The sequence below is a fragment of the Trichoderma aggressivum genome, assembly GCF_033847375.1.
Source record: "Trichoderma aggressivum f. europaeum strain CBS 100526 chromosome Unknown scaffold_012, whole genome shotgun sequence".
Taxonomy (NCBI): Eukaryota; Fungi; Ascomycota; class Sordariomycetes; order Hypocreales; family Hypocreaceae; genus Trichoderma; species Trichoderma aggressivum.
Window position 1 is genome coordinate 700,115 of NW_026946378.1, and position 18,749 is coordinate 718,863.

Sequence of the window (18,749 nt, forward strand, 5' to 3'; positions counted from 1 at the left end):
GCTGGGAAAACCGACCCCCCTTTTTCTGACCAGGTAGGTATGCACGAGGGCATGCAATGCGACTGCTCTCCCTTGCGTCCGAATTAAACTCAATCGCGATGCTGCTGTGCTGCCGGGCTAGGGGAAGCCACGGGCTGCTAACGAAGGGCCGGGCACGTTTAGGGGCGTTGGGGGCCAAAAGATGAATTCTCACGATGGCACGAGGTGAGGAGGATGGCCAACCATCACCTCTATGAAAAGCATCAGGTTGGATCAAGAGAATCGATGTCGAGCACCACTGAGTTGGAGAATGGGCACTAGACTAGACAGGTACCTAGCAGTTATAGCACGTCCGTCCAGTAGCTTCAGGGCGTGCCAGCACAGCTCGTTCCGCTAAACGGAGCTTCGTCACTGCCCTACGAAGCCCCTCCCCTCTCACTGGAGCGTTTTAGGCTTCCCCCAGGCTCCTCCATCTTTTCCCGTCTCGGACCTGCTCCGGCTATCATCTTCCAGACGTGCAACCACCGACTCCAAGCAGATTTGAGCAGAACAAATCCACCAGGTAGCACAACTTATTGACGCATTTTCACCCGCCCTCAACCAAGAGCCGCGGAGAATATCGCTACAGCTGTCACCGCCGAGAGGGGAACAGAATATCAAATCTCGAAAATCACACTCCGGGAAGAAAGAGAAAAAAAAAAGGGCCCACCGATCAAGCTCACAGCATCCCCCGTCTTCTCCCCTTCTCCCTCCCGGAATCTCCATCGTGTGCCTCACCGGATCCAGGTCTGCTCCTGAGAATCGTCCCATCGCCCTGCGCCTGCGCCATGATCTAAGAGGCGCCGCGCACCCGTTGCTTAGCCGCTTTCCTGCTCATGCACAATGCTGCTTTGGCCTACAACTCGGACCCAATCGACTCGGCGTCGACTTGATCGAAAGCTGCCCCGCTAGCATTTGCGGCGGCCTCCCACCCGTTACACATTCCCCATCGAAGCTATCGCAAGCATCAATATATCGGATCCTGCCGCGGCCAGCAGCACGTGTCTGCGGCGTTGAGAGCAATTAATTCGGCACGTCGGGCCATCACCCATTGCCTGCTCGTGGGCCATCGTCTTCCGTCTCCTGTCCTTGACATCAACGATTGTCTGGACACATCTGCGATCACAATCGCCTCCTATCCCACAAACAAGATACAAGCCTGACCGGCTTCAACCGTCACCATGGCGAACAACAATAATAACAAATTCCGTCCCATGAGTATCGATGCCATGCTCGATATGGAGCGGCAAGAGGTTCTGGCTCTGCTGGAGCGATCTAATGAGGCTCCTGCTCCGTCGGCAAGGGGCGGTCGGTCAGATTCGCCGTATGCAGCGCGTTCTCCAGTCCGGAGCATGCTGGACATTGCCGAAGAGGAGATCCCCCCCGGCAGCACCCCTTCGTCTACCAGCAGAACTACCACTGCCACTCAGGGCCCAGTGAGAAGCATGCTGGATGTTGATGCGCCGCCCTCCCCGCAGCTGGTCCGCAGCATGCTCGATATTAGTGGCCCTGTGCCGGACTCTCCTAGGCGGACGGGTAGAAGCTCAACACCAAGCTCTCCTCTGATGCCCCCCAGTGAGCTCTTCAGACCGCAACAGTCTTCTGGCTTGGCACCGCATCCACGAAGCAGATCTGATGCTAGCATCAAGTTCGCCGAGCCTGCGCGTAGCTCCCGAAACGACCCGATCGCCAACTACCAGTTTTCTAGTATATACTCGCATGGCTCGGGTTCCCAATCCTCAAAGGTGAAATGGTCGTCTTCGAGAAACAGCAAGCGAGAGAGCGGAGGGTCCCTAGGAGATGTCTTGAGAGGCTCTGACGGTGGACTCCAGCTTCCTGCGGATAGAGGCCGATCTCCGTTGGGTGGCTCTCGCCTTTTTAACAACCAGTCCAAGTCGCCCCAGACTCCAAATCGTCGTTGGGGAAGTAGGTCTCGATCACCGGCGACCTTTTCCACACCACAGCTGCCCCCTGGCAAGGCTCTTTTGAACGATGGCCAGGTTGTTAACCTCAATAATGCCTATCGGAAATTGTCAGACGCGAATCTCATTCAGTCTAGCGGAAGCTTGGCGCAACTGGCTATGCGGAAAAAGTCTGGGGAAGCTGGGGAGGGCAGGCTGGTCAAAGACTATGTTGGGCCGGATGGCGAGCAGCTTGGCTCGAGTGACGAAGAAGAAGAGGAGTCATCCGAAGATGAGGATAGAGGACGCAAGAAGTCTCCTCGATCACTGATACACGATGCCGAGCCAGACAACAAACAGCCCGCCACCGGCAGCAGCTCGCAATCAGGGGGCCGGCAGGCACTGAGCCTGCTCGCGGCGGCGGAACAAGAACGTAAGCGAACCGAAAGAGGCCTCGTCGAATGCGGGCAGCCAAAATATGACTGACTTTGTAAACAGGATCGCAAGTGGCTTCTCAGCAAGCTCAATACCAGTACCGCTCCCTGTTTGAGGAGCCCGAGATCAAGGTAACAACGGCCACTGGAGACACCACAAAGCCCTCCAAGGCCAACAGGGGCGTTCACCCCGTCACCAGCTACGACCAAGGTCCGGCATCGAGGACGCCATCTGTCATGGACTCGGATGAGGAAGCCGACATGGACGACATCAAGAGGGCACAAAACCTGTCCTTCAACATGACCAACATCTTGCAAACGCCAGAGGCGCACCGCGCCATTCGCATCATCTACCGCGGAGATTACACTAGAATGGTTCAGGCCGCCGAAGAAGAAAACCACAGGCTGAGGAAATACCTGGTAGCCACCGACCTTAGCGACGAATCAACGCATGCCCTCGAGTGGGCGATTGGTACAGTCCTCCGAGATGGCGATACCTTGGTAGCGATCTACTGCATCGACGAGGAGACGGGCATCGTCACGGGAGAGGGTTCTCTGGTGCCAGACGAGTCAAAGGCGATGAAGGAGCAGGCAGCGGCCATCAACCTGATGGCCAACACAAAGCTCGTGCCGGCGCAGGTGAACTTGGTCTCCGAGTTTAAGCGCAGCTCAGGACTTTACCTACGGAGCGATTCCAACGCTGGCACGCCAAGCGGCTCGCCCGCGCCGCTGTACCGGGGTGACCGCTACAAAGCCGAGCAGGAGCGTAGTCGCGCCGTGCAGGAGATTACAGACAAGGTGCTCCGTCTCCTGAGGAAGACTCGGCTCCAAGTCAGGGTGATTGTAGAAGTCCTGCACTGCAAGACCCCCCGGCATCTCGTGACCGAGGTGATTGACCTTGTCAATCCCACTCTGGTTGTGATTGGGAGCCGGGGCCGGAGCGCGCTCAAGGGGTATGTGTCGTGCTTGAGCTTTATTTCTAGAAGAGGAGGGTTCGCTAACCAAAGACGTAGTGTCATTCTGGGGTCCTTCTCCAACTATCTGGTTACTAAGAGTTCGGTGCCGGTCATGGTTGCACGCAAGAAACTGCGCAAGCAGTCCAAGTACAAGCGAACGCCGGTGAAGCAGGTGAACAACATCAGCAACCCATCGGCCAGAAGCCTGGCCAACGCCAAAGTAGACTAGAGGTCCTCCGAGCTCCAAGGCCCTTGAAGCCCGCCAAGCTTCGTGGATCTTGGCCGTCTAGGGCAAACGCAGAGAAGACTGATATCGCGGCTTTTTTTTCTTTTCTTTTTTTTCCCCCACGCCCCTCCATTCCACACTTCCACACACAGGGGGGAGGGATCTCTGACCGGGGGAGGGAGAGAGTGAGCCAACCACATGTTGAGCGGGTTGACCACGGGGGACAAGCGCACGTTACTATTGTATAAACTGGGTATAGTAGTTCAAGGGACGAACTAGCAGCAGCGGAGCCAAGGCGCGAGACGGCGTTGACTTTTTTTTCCCTTTTTTGTTTCTTTTTTTTATCAAGTATCCTTCTTGCTCATTTTAGTCTCTCCTTGGAGACTTCAGTTTGCTTTTTTTCTTATCAGGGTGTGATGCGTTATGAGTCTGGGTGTGCTGCTTCAAGGGCAAATCGGGTAGGAGTTGAACCAAACAGGCCATGATAAAACCACAAATGGAAACATAGCGTCGATTTCTTTTTCTAGCCGCTCATCTGATACACTCACTAAACTAATGCAACTGCGTCATATAGCATGCACGTGCTGAACCCTTGATGAGCCATATCAGCAAGTGCCGTATTACCTGCCCGTAGACATTTTGGTGAGCGTGGACTTTGTACGGTGAGCGATGACTTCTCATGTGACTGCGTTTAGCTCGAGGGTTTGTGGGGCGAAGCAGGAGAGTCTTTTTTGGTAATGGTTGATGCACGGAATGCTACTGTAAGGTATCTGCTAAGGTATGGAGTACCTGCTTGGTAGATCGATGGAGCATTCTCGTGGAATGTACAGCGTACCTAGTCTCTACAAAGCAAAGCCGACGGTGCTACGATTCAGTGTCAGTTGCATTTACCAAGCTGCTAAGTTGCAAAGGCATCTGGGCTTGTTGGACTTGCAAGGATGGGGAGGATTCAAAGGGTCCGCACCTTGGGACGATCCGCGGGTGACGAGGATCGACTGCGAGTGTGGCATGGATGTCTCTCTTTTTTTTTCCTTTTTTCTTTTTCTGCGGGTGCCTCCGGTCTAGAAAGCTCAGATTTGGCGGTGCCATGTACTAAGCAAGTCTGGTTTAGTTTCCCTTGATCTGGCTTCGCTTCTCCCTTTTTTTGTCTCGCCTCAGTTGAGGAAAAGCAAGCGAGGGAAAAAGCAAAGAATGGACGGATCAGCTCAAGGGAGGGGGTGGTGTGGCATATCCCACGAGATGCTATAGCTTGGCTTGTTCGACAAAAAAAAAACAATGGGGCGATGCCAAACTGACTGGCAAAGTGCGTGCATGGTACTTGTACTCGTACATGTCGATTAGCATCGATTAGCACCAAGAGAGACGGAGAAAGTAGGCCGAAGAGATGCTACAGGACAAGCTTCGTGATGGAGGGGTGGCGAAGCTGGTGGGAGAGGGAGAAAGAAGAAGAAAAGCCCACTAATTGCGGGGTGATAAGAGATAACGGGAGCAGCCTAGTGGCTGGAAAAGGGCCAGAGGGCGGGAAGACGACGGACGGGAGCGAGCAATAGCATTTGATTGAAGCAGCAAAGTATCCGTACCATGGGCAGACAAGACCAAACCGCCACCAGCCATGTGTCTGTTTTGCTGTTTTGATGCGATGCTGCAGGTAAGCTATGGCTGCATTTGACGAATGAGCGGATTGCGCGCTCTCACGCTATCCGGCTCTTTCTGTGGACACGGCACATACGAGTACCTAGAGCAGAGCAGTCCTGCAGCCCACAATGGTGGCATCCTGACTGGCCCTGCCCGTTCTGTGGCGGATTGACAGCAAGGACGGGCAGACACCAGGTGGGGGGTTCGAGCCGGAGGGGACCATGGACCATGAATGAGATGGCGGAGGAGGGGAGGGAGGACAAGGGAAAGCAAGACACTGACTGCTGGGTCCCCCCCAGGTAGCGAGCAGAGCAGAACAGAGCCGAGCAGAGGGACAAGAACAAGAGCAGGGACTCAACCAAGGGGGGAGGGGTGGCCTGTTCAAGATGGTCTGAAACGGCGGACGGAGATGTGAGCAGCACGCCTGATTGGCCGCGCCGGCTGGGTCAGTGTCGTGCCACGAGGGCGGCCCAGCCTCTCACGATTGCTGCCACCCCAACACGGTCAGCCATTGCGCGAAGGGGAGTGGCCGCTGCCGGGGCTGGCGCCAATCTTCCAGTCACGACTGCAGGGCTGGGGCTTGTCGAGTGCCCCAGCGTTGGGAGAAGAAGCTCAAAAGTTGGGTACGAAGGAGAGGGGGGGAGGCTTCTTGCAAGAGACAGAGAGCAGGAAAGACACGATTGTTCGGAAACAAGTCCAAAACAAAAAGACAGAACCGAGCAAGAGGGGAAAATAAAGAAGAATAGCCGACGCTGACGCCGTTGGAAAAGAAGACGCCGAAGAGGGGGGAAAAAAACACAAGGACAAGCCAACGATTTCATCGCCCGCCTGCCGCTCTCCCGCACCATCGATCGCTGCCCACTGCCAGTGCCAGGGTTGTTCGGGTTTCCTGACGTCTTCCCTCTTTCTCTTCTCCGGTCTCTTCTCCTTGCAGGCCACTGCGGAATCGACCGAGCGGGACTATCTATTTAGCTCGTCGACCTTGGGAAGAAAGCCTGCCTGGGTCGAGTCGAGTCGAGCCTTTTCCCCAACCTACCTTGCCTTGCCTGTCATTCCATCCACGCCTGTCCTACTTGACCTAGTACCGAGTACATTCGCACATACTCCATCCAGACAGACACACGGCGTACACCTACCGCACTGCCGGGGTCTGGACAACGCGAAAGAGTTGCAAGGCCAGGCCAAGCCCACGGCCGACTACCGACCGGACACACCTTTCTTTAGTCCCATCCCGCTGGGCCTTGTCCGCCCTCAGACTCTCCCATGTATTCGCTTTTGACGGTGAATCAGCAGGTCTCCCTGATCAGCGTCACTGTCACTCCCAGCACCTTTCTGGCTGCGCTGCTTGTTCTTCTCGTCTTCGTCAGCTTCTACCTTCCACAGCTGCCATCGCTCAACCTGCCACGAATCACCCTGCCGCGCTTCTTAACCGCCGCAAACGACGACAACGCATTGCCACCGTCGCCTACCTCGCCCTCCCGACAGCTTGTACTGCGCGACCAGTCGCTGACCATCTACCGCCGCGACAGGAAGGAATCATCATCATCCTCCTCCTCCTCCTCATCGTTCAAAGACCGCTTCAGAAAGGAACCCAAGGACCACTACAAGGAGAGGGACTACTACGCCAAAGAGAGCGACCATGGCCGATCCCCAAGAAAGGCTCGACGCCTCATTACGGGATTTCGAGACTCCGGCAAGCCCGCTGTCTACGACGAGGAACTCGTCCGTTCTCCCCCCCAGCGAGGCGGCGATAGAGGACGATCTCCTAGCGGACCTGGACGTCGCGTCCGCCGGTTCCTATTCTCCTCCAGCGTGGCGGAGGCTCGCCAACGGTAGTCGAAGCAACGGTTTCTGGCGGCCGCCGTCGCATGATGCGCTCGGCGCAATGGCCCCGATGCGCCTGGCCATGCGCAACACCCCGTTCAGCGAGCGCGACGACGACGACGATGACGACGACGACTTGGACCACGACCTGGACAACCAGAACGATATTCTGCAGAGGGCGATCCGCACGAGGCTTCCCACCGGCAGCATGAGCCCGGACAAGGTGAGGAGCCGGAGTCCAGAGGGACACAGGAGCGGCACATTGCGACTCGAGGCACCGACCCCGCCCGTTCTCGAGAGGATACTGGAGTCGCCGCCGCCGACGGATAACTGTAAGTTGCGCCGCGCATTTTCCTTGCCCGCTGCTGCTGCTGCTGCTGCTGCCGCTGCTGCCTGCTCTGCCTGGCGCGGCCCATCTGCATCTGCGTGTCTTCGTCTTGGTATCATCAGACTTAGACTTGGCGCCTGACTGTCTTGTCTTTTTTATGGTAGACATCCGCTTCGCCGTGCGCGCTGAAGTCCAGCAGCGAACCGAACCAATTGAAACAGCCATTGCCTTTATCCGCAAACGCTACGCCGCTCTCACCGCGTCATGGACGTCTACCCTCTTCAGCCTGCTCCTCGCCGTCTGCAGCATCACAATGTTCAAGACGCTCATCCAGGAGCCCGCACCGCGGCCCGTCGGCGATCTCGTAAAGGTCGCTGGCATCGCGCGCTCCTTTGAGCCGCTCATTTACTATTCGGAGCATGCCATTACGCAGGTGCACGACCTGCAGGCCACCAGCGTTGCTGTCTGGGACCTCGGGGAGACGGTACGGACCAGCGGAATGAAGGATGCGTCGCTCATCGTTTCCGACCTCGACGCTCTCAGCGGCGCAATGAAGACGCTTGCGACCGAGATGACCAAGTTCTTCGCTGTTGTCGATGGCGACATTGACGGGTAAGTCAATGGATAGCAATCCCTTCCCCCCTCTCCCTCTTATTCGTATCGTCTCATCTTTCTTTCTTTCATCCTTCCCCCGTCTCCCAATTGAGTCTTTCTTCCCTTCCCCTTTACCTCCCTCGTGTGACCCCCTGGTGTGTCGAGAGAAGCAAACAGCAAAGGTTGACATGGGCGTTTGCGCCTCGTTGTACAACAGCATCCTCAATGTCATGGATTGGGCCAAGATGCATCTCAATCGCCTCCAGAGCGCTCCTTCTCCCTCCACCCTCTCCTCCGCTTACGATAACATCCACAATATGCTTTCTGAGGCTCACGTCCTCGAGGACGCCTCCGGTGCTCCCACGCCGATCGGCACGATTACTACGTACGTCTTTGGACTAAGCAACCCGCAGCGCGAGCAACGAATGGTCCAGCTACTGTTCAACGAATTCTTGTCGGTTCTCGAGGAGAGCGTTCGGGAGGAGCTTCGCTATAGCATGAATCTCTACGGTCTCTTCAACAGCATCGACCAGCACTTTCTCAACCTGGCGCGAACCGTCGCGCGCGAGACTTCGGCCCAGGAGGAGCTTCACAGCGACATGCTGGCCAGCTTGTGGGTGCGCATCCTGGGCACGCGCGCCGCCGAGCTGCGCAAGTTTGAGCAGAACCGCGTGCTCCTGCGCGACGTGAGGGAAAAGACTGTCCGCAACAAGGGCATCCTGGTCAACCATCACAGCAAGCTCCTGTCGCTGCAGACTTCGCTCGAGGGGCTCCGCACCAAGCTCATCTCGCCGCTCGTCCGCGGCACCAATGCCACCATCCTGACTCTCGAAGACCAGATCGACAGCTTGTCCGGCGTGAGGGATCATCTCTCGGAGATTCGGCGCCAGCAAAAGGGAAAGGTCCTGGAGACGCTGTACGCCAGCGTGCCGAGCAAGCAGCAGCCGAGAAGTCTACGACTTGACGATGGCCGGGGCGACATCCTCAGAGATTCATAATCCTCCCTCCCCTTGTTTTGTTTGTTTTGTTTTCTTGTCTTTTTTCCAAAGGCGTCGAATCAATCATTCTGTTCTGGGGGAGGGGATATACAAAAACATCCTTGCTATATTTATCCTTTATTTTTGTACTACTTCCATGTCAGGCACAACAGCATGGCCTCATCGCCAACAGCGCGTGTGTTTCTTTGGTCAGCGACACACTCTAGCGGAGTTCTTGTTCTTTCTTCTTATTTTTAATTACATCTGTTGTTTTTTCTTGTATCGGTTTCAAGGCAAACCAAAGGCATGGCTAGGGCAAAGGACCAAAGGGCAAAGGAGGTGGAGTGGCAAAGCAAGGAAACCACCATTTTTATCGGCGCTGCAACGGGGAACGGTAAGTATATACTATCATTTCGAATTGTTTTTTTTTTCTCCTATTTCTTTCTTTTTGATTCTGGTAGTCTTTCATTTTCAGTTTCATTTTCAAGGGGGGGAAGGTGGCAGGGAAATAAGGGAGCGCACATTTAGGTGAAAAGCCGGAACACTCAAAAAAGTTTTTCACATAGATGTTCTTTTCTTCTTCATTCCTTTTTTTCTCTTCTTCTTCTTTTCTTTCTTCTTCTTCTCTCCTTGCTCCTTTTTCTTGCTTTACATCTCGGCGTGGAATAGTTTGGCGTCTTTTCTCTTTTTTTTCTGTGAGTTTTCCCTCTGGCAAGCGAAATCCTTTCCTCTCCTTTTTTTTTCCTCTCGAAAAACTCTCCTTATCTCCTGTTCTCACATATTGTAGCATTCTCAAATGTACTCAGCATGTGTGGTATTTTGTGTTGTTTCCAAGTCATCGGTCAAAGGGGTGTCTTTGTCCTTGTCTTTTTGTGTGTGTGTGTGTTTTCAGGAAAGGGCGTTTTTTTTTTTTCATCCTTCTCCTTTTTTTCATTTTTTTAACAACTCGGTGCCAAGGTTCGCCTTTTCTTAGATGAAAACGTGAAACAGCCTTGGTTGGGGCGCTGGGCTTTGGTTGGGTATGTAACCAGTAGTTCTACCTCCTAGGTTTGGCAGTGTCAATTGAAAGCAATTTCGTATCCTTTACTACATCTCGTCTATGCAGCAACTCTCTTCTTATCTAAAGAATGCGTACGTACGTACAGTCTAGTTGTAACAAGTCATTGGGTATCTAGATGAAAAGGGGGCGCTCAAGGCACAACTTCACAACTCCACACTTGACTATTCACAGTTTGCAATTCACATTCATCAGAAAGCACACACAAATTGTTTAAGAACATGTTATCTATTAGAAAATTCCTAGAATCCTATCCGTTTCAGCCCCTGCCTCCGTTATGTTTGCCAGTGAGAGTGGACCATGTTCATGGGGGTATAGCCCAGAGGCAGCCTTCATAAAACCCGCAACGCCATCCCGGTGAGCCTGATTTTTGTGCCGGCGACGTTTTTCGTCCCGGCCAGGGCAAGGCGGCTTTCCCGCATCCGAAAATACCACCTTCCAAACCACACAACTTTTGTTCATCCTTGAGAAAAAAAATATAGCAAATAAGTCTATCCTTACATGATGCAATAGACTGGGCAACCGTGGCTATCATATTGCATCCCACGTAATCATTCGGTGACTCTTGAGTCCATCTCGCACCGTAGTCAAATTTTTAAACGACAAAGGAAACGATGTTGCGTGTCAAAGGCGGCAAGACCGGCTCTACCTAAGCCTTGGTCTCCTCCTCCTTCTTCTCGGTACCAGTAGCCTGGGACTTGACGTATTCGTCGTAGACGGCCAGCGCCTCGTCAACCTTGGCCTTTAGGGCAGCTTCATCCTCAATGCTAAGATGGAAAGGTCAGTATTACAAATTTGTCTCCAAGGGAAAAAAAGGGGGGTAGAAGCTTACAGGTTGACAAGCTCAGAGTTGTCCATCTCCAAGAGCATACCAGTGATCTTGCCAGCAAGTTCAGAGTTGATGGCCTGAATCTTGGGGAAGATCAATTCTCCAAGAATCTGCTTCTGCTGGGCAGGCTGGGCCGCAGCAAGCTGAGACTGGAGCAGAGAGGAAGTGTTGTTGTCGCGAGCAGGCTGGTTAGGGAAGTTGCCGTTGCGACCAGCGTTGTTGTTACCTCCGTTGTTGTTGCGGCCCATGTTCTGGCGGTTGTTGGGGGGGTAGCCAGGCATTCCACCCTGGACATTGGGAGGCATGCCGGCGATGTTACCACGACCACCCTGAGGAGCGCCACCACGGCCTCCAGCAAGAGCGGCAGCCTGCTGCTGAGCCTGCTGCATGGCGGCCATGAACTGGGGGGTTCCAGGCTGTCCAAACTGAGGAGGGAACTGGCCGGGGATGCCGTACATGTTGGGGGGGATTCCCTGGGGAACGTTGCGGCCACCCTGCTGGGGGTATCCGGGGAACTGGCCAGGGCGACCTCCCTGAACGTTGGGAAGAGGCATTCCGGGCTGGGGGAAAGGCATGCCACGACCGCCCTGGGGGATGAAGCCTGGCTGCTGGCCAGGAGCATAGAAAACGGGGGGCTGCATGTACTGCTGCGGCATACCAGCTGCCGCCGCGGCCTGCTGCATCCGCAGTTGGTTGCGAGCCTGGATACTAGCCTCAAGCTGGCTCTTGCGGACGTCCTTGCGCTGGGCGAGGGCAACGTACAGAGGCTTGCTGTTGATCATCCTCTGGTTCATCTCGGCAACAGCCTTGGTGGCATCGTCGGGGTTGCTAAAGCAGACGAAGCCGAAGCCCTTGCTCTTACCAAGCTTCTTGTCGCCCTTCTTTTCGGCCTTCTTCTCAGCGCTCTCAGCAGACTCGGCCTCGTTCTCGGGCTCCTTCTGGTTCTCCTTGTCCTTCTCCTGGTCCTTGACCTCCTCGTCGCCCTCCTGAGGGGTGTCCCTCATGACCTTGGCAGAGGTGATGGGACCAAACTCGGCGAACATCTGTCGGAGCTTCTCATCGTCAACATCGTCATCAAGGTTCTTGATGTACAGGTTGACGCCCTGGTACTTGTTGGCCTTCTCGAGGCGCGCGGCCTCATAAGACTTTCGCAGCTCCTCTTCACGCTCATGCTTCTTCTGGGCGCGGCCAACATAGAGCTCCTGGCCGCGGAAGTCCTTGCCGTTGAGATCATCAACAGCCTTGTAGGCAGCCTCGTGGGTGGTGAAGTTGACGAAACCGAAACCGCGAGGCTTGCCCTCCTGGTCGCGGGCCAGAGAAGATGAGGTAACGTCGCCAAACTTCTCAAACAGCTCACGGAACTCGTCATCGGTGACATCAGGTCCAATGTTCTTCACGTAAACGTTGGTGAAGTTGGCCTTCATCTCCTCGAACTTGCTCTGGCGGTCCTTCTTGGGGATGTGGTAGCCGACGTAGACCTTCTTCTCGTTGAGCAGCATGCCGTTGACATGCTTGATGGCCTGAGCAGCAGCCTCGTCGGTCTCGTAGTGAACGAATCCGTAACCCTTGGAGTTTCCGTTCTCATCCTGGGCGACCTTGCAGCTGAGAATGTTGCCAAAGGCAGCAAAGGTGTCGTGGAGAGCCTTGTTATCAATAGCAACGTCCAAGTTCTTGATGAACACGTTGCCCTGGCCGGTCTTGCGCAGAGCGGGATCACGCTGGGACCACATGATACGGCAAGGGCGGCCCTTGATGAGAGTGTAGTTGAGCTCCTCCAGAGCCTTCTCGCCATCGGGGGTGGAGTTGTAGTTCACATAGGCGTAGCCAAGAGAGCGGCGGGTGACAGCGTCACGGCAGACACGGATGGAAGCCACGGCACCAATCTGAGAGAAGAGCTCAAAGAGCATGGCCTCGGTGACGGAGGGGTCAAGCTCTCCGACGTAGAGAGAGGCCGAGTTCTGGGGGTGAGGAGCGGTGGTGGGGGTAGGAGCAGAAGCATCCTCAGCACCAGCGCTGACGGTAGTGTCGACGGCAGGAGCCTTGACATCGCCGCTGCCATTGAGAGATGTGTTGTTGAGATCGCTGGCGAGCTGGTCAACAGCGTTCGAGGTGGTGTTGGCGGCCATGGCGTCGGTTGACTAAATCACGGGTATCAAACAAGGCTGCAGAGAGACAGGGTCAGCGGCTGAACGGAGGAGGAAGAGAGCAACGTGGTTCGCCGGCAGAACTCTGCCAGCAGAACTCTGCCAGCAGAATACCCGGCAATCAGTATAGACTTACTGATTGAGAAAGAGAATGAGAAAGAAGAGTGCTCGGCGAGTCAGAGTAGACAATCTGCAAGCTGAGCGACTGGAAGATAGAGGCAACTGGGGTGAGTTGTCTCAAAGGATAGGATTTGTTTTGGTTTTTTTGTTTTGTTTTCTGCGGTGACTGGTCGTCGACGTCGCGGGGGGGGCTTGAAAGTGGCGGGTAGGGTTTTTTGGATTTTTCAAATTTTTTTGGTTTTCTTGATTGAAAAGAAAAGAGCAAGAACAGAGAACTAGGTCGAAGACCGTACCTCTGAACTAACCTGCCTTTTATGGGTTTTGTGGTGTTTGGGATAAAGTTGGGCGTTGTGTGGAAGAAGAGGAAAAAAAAGAGATTTTTCAACCACTTGACATTTTTTTTTTCGCTGGGCTGCTAAACCTGTCTAGCGGTGGAGTGACCTTCCGTGCCTCCTTAGCGGCGAGTTGTGACTTCCTACCAGATTTATTAGGGTATCACAGTTCCGGCACAGTGCAGGACACTGCCGGAGCTGGCACTAAAGACGCCTAAGAATGAGCCAAAAGGTACCAGCTGCCGTGCATGGCAAAGTAGCCGATAACAGAGTTTCTTTGTGCTCTGCGGATCTCTTTGTTAGAGGGAAACCGCCAACCCCGCCTCAGCCAAGTCTCGAGGCTAACAATCGGCCTATCTGGAAGAGGGTGTGCTGCAAAGTCTGCTCTTTGAAAATTCTGAGGCGGTGGCAGAAAGAAGCCTGTTCTCGTGCTCATGCCTTTTGTCTCTGCTAGTTGCAGCCACAAGTAGCCACCGAGAAGTGAAAGAACTGGGACGAGCTGGAATTTGCCTTTTGTTTGTTGCTGCTTGCTCGCTTTGTTTTTGCTCCCCACGAAACAAGGGTAACAGTGGCCTCCCATCCGCCTTCACACTGTGTTGGTGGGATGTCAAAGGCGGTGACCCTGATTGCGGAACTCGTCTTATCTTATCAGCACGCGACACTAGCCCGCCGATGCTGCCCCACCAGCGATGATGCTATGCTATGGGCAGCCTGCCGCAGACGTATCCAGGTTGATGACTGATGAAAGCTTCAGGGCTGAATCTTCTAGAATCGCCACAGCAACCGCAAACCCACGGAAGCATCATCATACAAGGCGTCTGTGTGGCATCTATATCCGCGCTCACTTAATGTCTGCGTGTAGCTACTAGCAAAGTTCAAGCCGCCGCCATGTTCTCAACCTTCACAGGCAACTCGAGGCGGCCGAGGAACGTGAACCTAAGCGGACAAGCCAGCAACCCGTTCTCCAACACATCATGGACGCCCTCGGCCGTTTCGAACGCTACAAAGACCGTCTCGGACGCCCAGGCCGACCGAGAAAAGCGACAGGCCGAGAGGCGACGTCTGAAGGCGGCATCGCAGATACAGAGAACATGGCGAGGATATAGGTCGCGGTCTACTTTGAGGGACCAGCACAGGCATGACTTTGATCTCATCTATCAGTCTCTACCAGATAGCGATGCTTCCCAGAGGCTATATGCTTCTTTCCCTCTCCTATTGTCCTTCTTCTCGTCCAACCGAGCCGGCGACATGCAACGTCTATTTTTATTCATCAAGGACTGTAATAGTATTTCCCTGCAGCAGTTCAGCGACGCCAGCCGTCATCCTTCACGCCTTCAAAAGTTAATGGTAAAGCTTGTGCAAGCCTTGGGTGTTTTAGTTTCCAAAGGGTATGTTTATAATTGCCCATCCGAGAGACGTACAAGCTGTTACAAGCTTGCAATACATCACAGATATGCTAACCTAGCTTGCTTAGAAATACGTCGTTGGAATTGCAATATCTCCTACTCCTGATCGACCACCTGGCCACCAACTTCCCCTTCACGATCCTTGAATCGCTTGACGAATACTATACGGCGTTGGCCAAGTTTTGCCAAACAAGGCACGACCAAGAATGGGTGGATATAGTAGTCAGATCTCTCTCGGCTCCATTGGAGGCAAGCTCGGGAAACAGTATGTTGTCCTATTATAGCTTCAGTTTTCTCATGTATAACGTGACACCGGTTGCTAACCCTTCTGTAAACAGGTCCGAATGCATATAGGGCGTTGGCGCTTCGATTTCTAACAACTCAAGATATCCATCTCTTTGAGGAAAACATTGACCAGATGGTCCAAAGCATCAACACGGAGAAGCTCGCAATGGAGATACAGGGTTCGTACAACTATAAATCCGATGCTTTGCCCGAAAAGGATCGCCTGTTCTGGCTCTTGGCTCATTATATTGATTTGAGCCGAGCTCAAAAGAGCTCGACGCAAAACCTGGTTCATCTGAAGGTCATTTTTACACAGCTATCCGCTTTATCATCCGATATCAGTATTCGGATAAACCCTGAAGCCCTGGCTGCTGGGCCTCTTGTGTTCCCCTCCTCATCTTACATATCCCGCCAACTATTGTGGCTCGTTGACAATAAAGGCATTTTCAATCTGCTACATGACTTCTCCATCAGCCTGGCACAGTCTACAACCCAAGAACTCGAAGGAAGTGAGCTCCTTGCTGGTTATATCCTAGCTTTGCTTCAAAGTTTCCCCAGCAGAGCAGACGATACGCGCATGAGGCTGTTTCTCGAGGAGATACCTGCTGCAGAGGGACAGGTCCCCATTGTCAAATACCTCTGGCAGATGATGACCAAGACCTCGGTGTTCCAAAAGCTAAGGACAGAGTCTGAGCGGCCAGCGAAAATACTCCACAGGTACTTTTACGGCAATTCATCTCAGCCCTCGTCGCATACAGAAGAGCAAGAGTGGAGAATCATTCTATTATTCCTAGAGCTTTACACTTTTATCCTCAGGATCAGCGATGACGAAGACTTTTTAAGCGGCATTTATCCCAAAGTTATAAGTAGCGATGTACCGAGGTCACGCACTCGATCATGCAGCTTGGCGTTGAAAGACGTTGAGGCGCTCATCACTTTCCTCAAGAATACTGCATTTGCTCTGCATTATAGTGTTCAAGAGATCACTCAGACTCAAGCAGCTCTCGAGGCGTCAACAAAGTCCCGGCTGGACTCATATTGGGGGGACTCGTCAAGGAACGCAGAGGAGCCTAGGGGCTCCAGCAAAAGTCCAGCCTCGGACGTCTCCACCAAGCTCGATCTAGAGAGCCTTCGCGCCATCATTACGATATCGTTGAAAATGCTATACGAGAGAGACTCGAGGAAACATTTTCTGTCGGCAGATCACTGGCTTATGACGAGCAAACTGGAGAAGGAAGACTTCATTGGGGCCGTCATAGCAGAAGAAGAGAGGCAGATCCAAGAACAGGCTGATGATAGTGACATGGAGGCGGATGATGGTCAAGAGCCTTCATTTGATGATGGTTACGGACTGCATTCGACTTTTGCCGCGCAACGGCTTTCTCGTAATGTCAGACTGGAGAGGATCAAGGCTAACCAGATGCGCGCCCAAAGGGAACGAAGACTCGCCGAGATGGGGCCTAAATTGGAGGTCTTAAAGCACATCCCATTTGTTGTTCCGTTTGAGACGCGAGTAATGATATTTCGGCAATTCGTCAACCTCGACAGAATCCGCAGAGGCGGGAATCATGTGATGTTGATGGCTCCTGTGGGAAGGCATCACGCAAAAATCCGTCGTGGCCAGCTGTTTGAGGATGCGTTTGAGCAGTTTTACCAGCTAGGGGAAGGTCTCAAGGACCCCATTCAGATAACCTTTGTCGATCAATTCGATACGCCCGAGGCCGGTATCGATGGTGGTGGTGTTACCAAGGAATTTCTAACGAGCGTTACGTCAGAAGCCTTTGGAAACGGGGCTGGGGGGCTGGGAATGTTCACATCCAGTGGTAAAGAGCTACTATATCCTAATCCCACAGCTATGGATGTACTTCGCGAATCACTGCGAAAGCAAGGGTTTTCAGAGTCCGATCCTGAGTGGAGGGAGGCGGTGTCTGGTCTGCTCAGACGATATGAATTTCTCGGCCGCATTGTGGGAAAATGCATGTATGAAGGCATTCTCGTCGATCTGGCGTTTGCTGGGTTTTTCCTCTTAAAATGGCCGTCACCCAGTCGAAAAGAAGAGAACAGTTACAAGGGCAGTGTAAACGATCTTCAAGACATGGACGAAGAGCTATATAGGGGCCTCCTTCACCTCAAAAATTATGCCGGGGATGTTTCAGCCCTGGGGCTTGACTTTACGATAACGGACCAGATCTCGGCACCGGGCGATCCTGTTGAGATTGTGACAAGGAAGTTGGTGCCTGGTGGTGACGAGATGGTGGTTACCAACGACAATCGCCTACTATACATATCATACGCAGCTCGCCACCGCCTAGTTGTACAGCCGGCTCCCCAGACGACTGCGTTTCTGCGCGGACTTCGCGAGATTATCCGGCCGTCGTGGTTGTCGATGTTCAACCAGTCGGAGCTGCAGCGCCTAGTAGGCGGCGACTCGTTGGCAATTGACGTTGACAACCTACGCCGAAACACAGTCTACAGCGGCCTTTATACCATAGGCGATGACGGGGAGGAACACCCCACGATCAAGATGTTCTGGAACGTTATGAACGGCTTCACAGACGCTCAGAGGCGCGATGTTCTCAAGTACGTCACGTCGACTCCAAGAGCACCGCTGCTTGGCTTTGCACAGCTGAATCCAAAGTTTGCCATCCGAGATGGAAGCTCGGACCAGGAACGATTACCAAGCGCCAGTACGTGTGTTAATTTGTTGAAACTGCCGATTTACAAGTCGGAGTCGACTTTACGAAAGAAATTGCTCTACGCGATAACGGCGGGGGCCGGGTTTGATTTGAGTTAGACTTTCAAGGCCAGGTTATCTTTTTATTTTCGATAGACGGGAAACAGAGTTGGATTGCAAGGAGTCGGTGCATGGCTTGTATATGACTTACAGTGTTAGAATATGATCACTCTGGATAATGTCGCGTTCTTCCTGTGACTTGCCTTGGACTTTCTTTGTCATGTACGCCTCTTGCTATGACGGGTAGTAAACTTGCAAGACTTGCATAATACCTGGAGATCTTCACACAGCCCTACGCAATTAACTGCAGTCAACCCTAATATCAGTAATATTGCTACGATGCTGACGTATGTCGAACAAAATAAGCATGAATTGTTTATCAGATCTAGGGTGAGATGATGAGATGAACGGATGTGACAGTCAGCATGATGGCCCCATGACGTTATGGGATCGTCTGAATACACTCTGAGTCCCTGTTTTGGATACTTTTAATTATTACGAGATATAATAAATGCGCTAGAAACAAGATAATTAACATCCTTTTCCGTCAAAATGAATGTTTCAAACGTAGTAATGGATGCTGATTGTTTACCGTCACACATATAAGTTTCTTGTAGCGTCGAATTCGGCTTCCAGACTATCTACCCTGTACCTCGGGAATCAATACCCGGGTTTTACTTGGCACCTCAACCTCATAGCTAGGTACGCATATATGATTTCATGGAGAAATAGGTGGATATAGCAGACATCCAATAAACGGATTACATCGCCGGGTAGGCTAGTAATCTCGGCTCAAGGTTTGTTCTGTGTTGAATAGGTTACAGACCGCATCTTGCGGACCGCGGCTAAGACAGGCGGTCCGCCTCATTACGAGCGAGGTACAAGTGGGTTTTGGGATTTGAACCTTGGGAACAGCTCAGAGTTCAGACACGGGTGTTTCAACCTATCA

The 18,749-nt window shown here is 53.1% G+C and overlaps 4 protein-coding genes across 4 annotated transcripts; 3 read left to right on the plus strand and 1 right to left on the minus strand.

Moving 5' to 3' along the window:
- Positions 1-1,199: 1,199 nt before the first annotated feature.
- Positions 1,200-3,538, plus strand: Triagg1_4089 (uncharacterized protein; the record flags this gene model as incomplete). Its single annotated transcript, XM_062898454.1, has 3 exons — positions 1,200-2,352; positions 2,418-3,306; positions 3,367-3,538. 3 exons carry the CDS (start codon positions 1,200-1,202, stop codon positions 3,536-3,538), a joined length of 2,214 nt encoding a protein of 737 aa, XP_062757109.1.
- A 2,895-nt stretch (positions 3,539-6,433) lies between these two features.
- Positions 6,434-8,914, plus strand: Triagg1_4090 (uncharacterized protein; the record flags this gene model as incomplete). Its single annotated transcript, XM_062898455.1, has 4 exons — positions 6,434-6,963; positions 7,013-7,434; positions 7,487-7,934; positions 8,134-8,914. The coding sequence occupies 4 exons, from the start codon at positions 6,434-6,436 to the stop codon at positions 8,912-8,914; spliced, it is 2,181 nt and encodes a 726-aa protein (XP_062757110.1).
- A 1,685-nt stretch (positions 8,915-10,599) lies between these two features.
- On the minus strand, positions 10,600-12,905 carry Triagg1_4091 (uncharacterized protein; the record flags this gene model as incomplete). Its single annotated transcript, XM_062898456.1, has 2 exons — positions 10,600-10,717; positions 10,783-12,905. 2 exons carry the CDS (start codon positions 12,903-12,905, stop codon positions 10,600-10,602), a joined length of 2,241 nt encoding a protein of 746 aa, XP_062757111.1.
- A 1,358-nt stretch (positions 12,906-14,263) lies between these two features.
- On the plus strand, positions 14,264-17,860 carry Triagg1_4092 (uncharacterized protein; the record flags this gene model as incomplete). Its single annotated transcript, XM_062898457.1, has 3 exons — positions 14,264-14,763; positions 14,850-15,046; positions 15,120-17,860. The coding sequence occupies 3 exons, from the start codon at positions 14,264-14,266 to the stop codon at positions 17,858-17,860; spliced, it is 3,438 nt and encodes a 1,145-aa protein (XP_062757112.1).
- Positions 17,861-18,749: the final 889 nt, after the last annotated feature.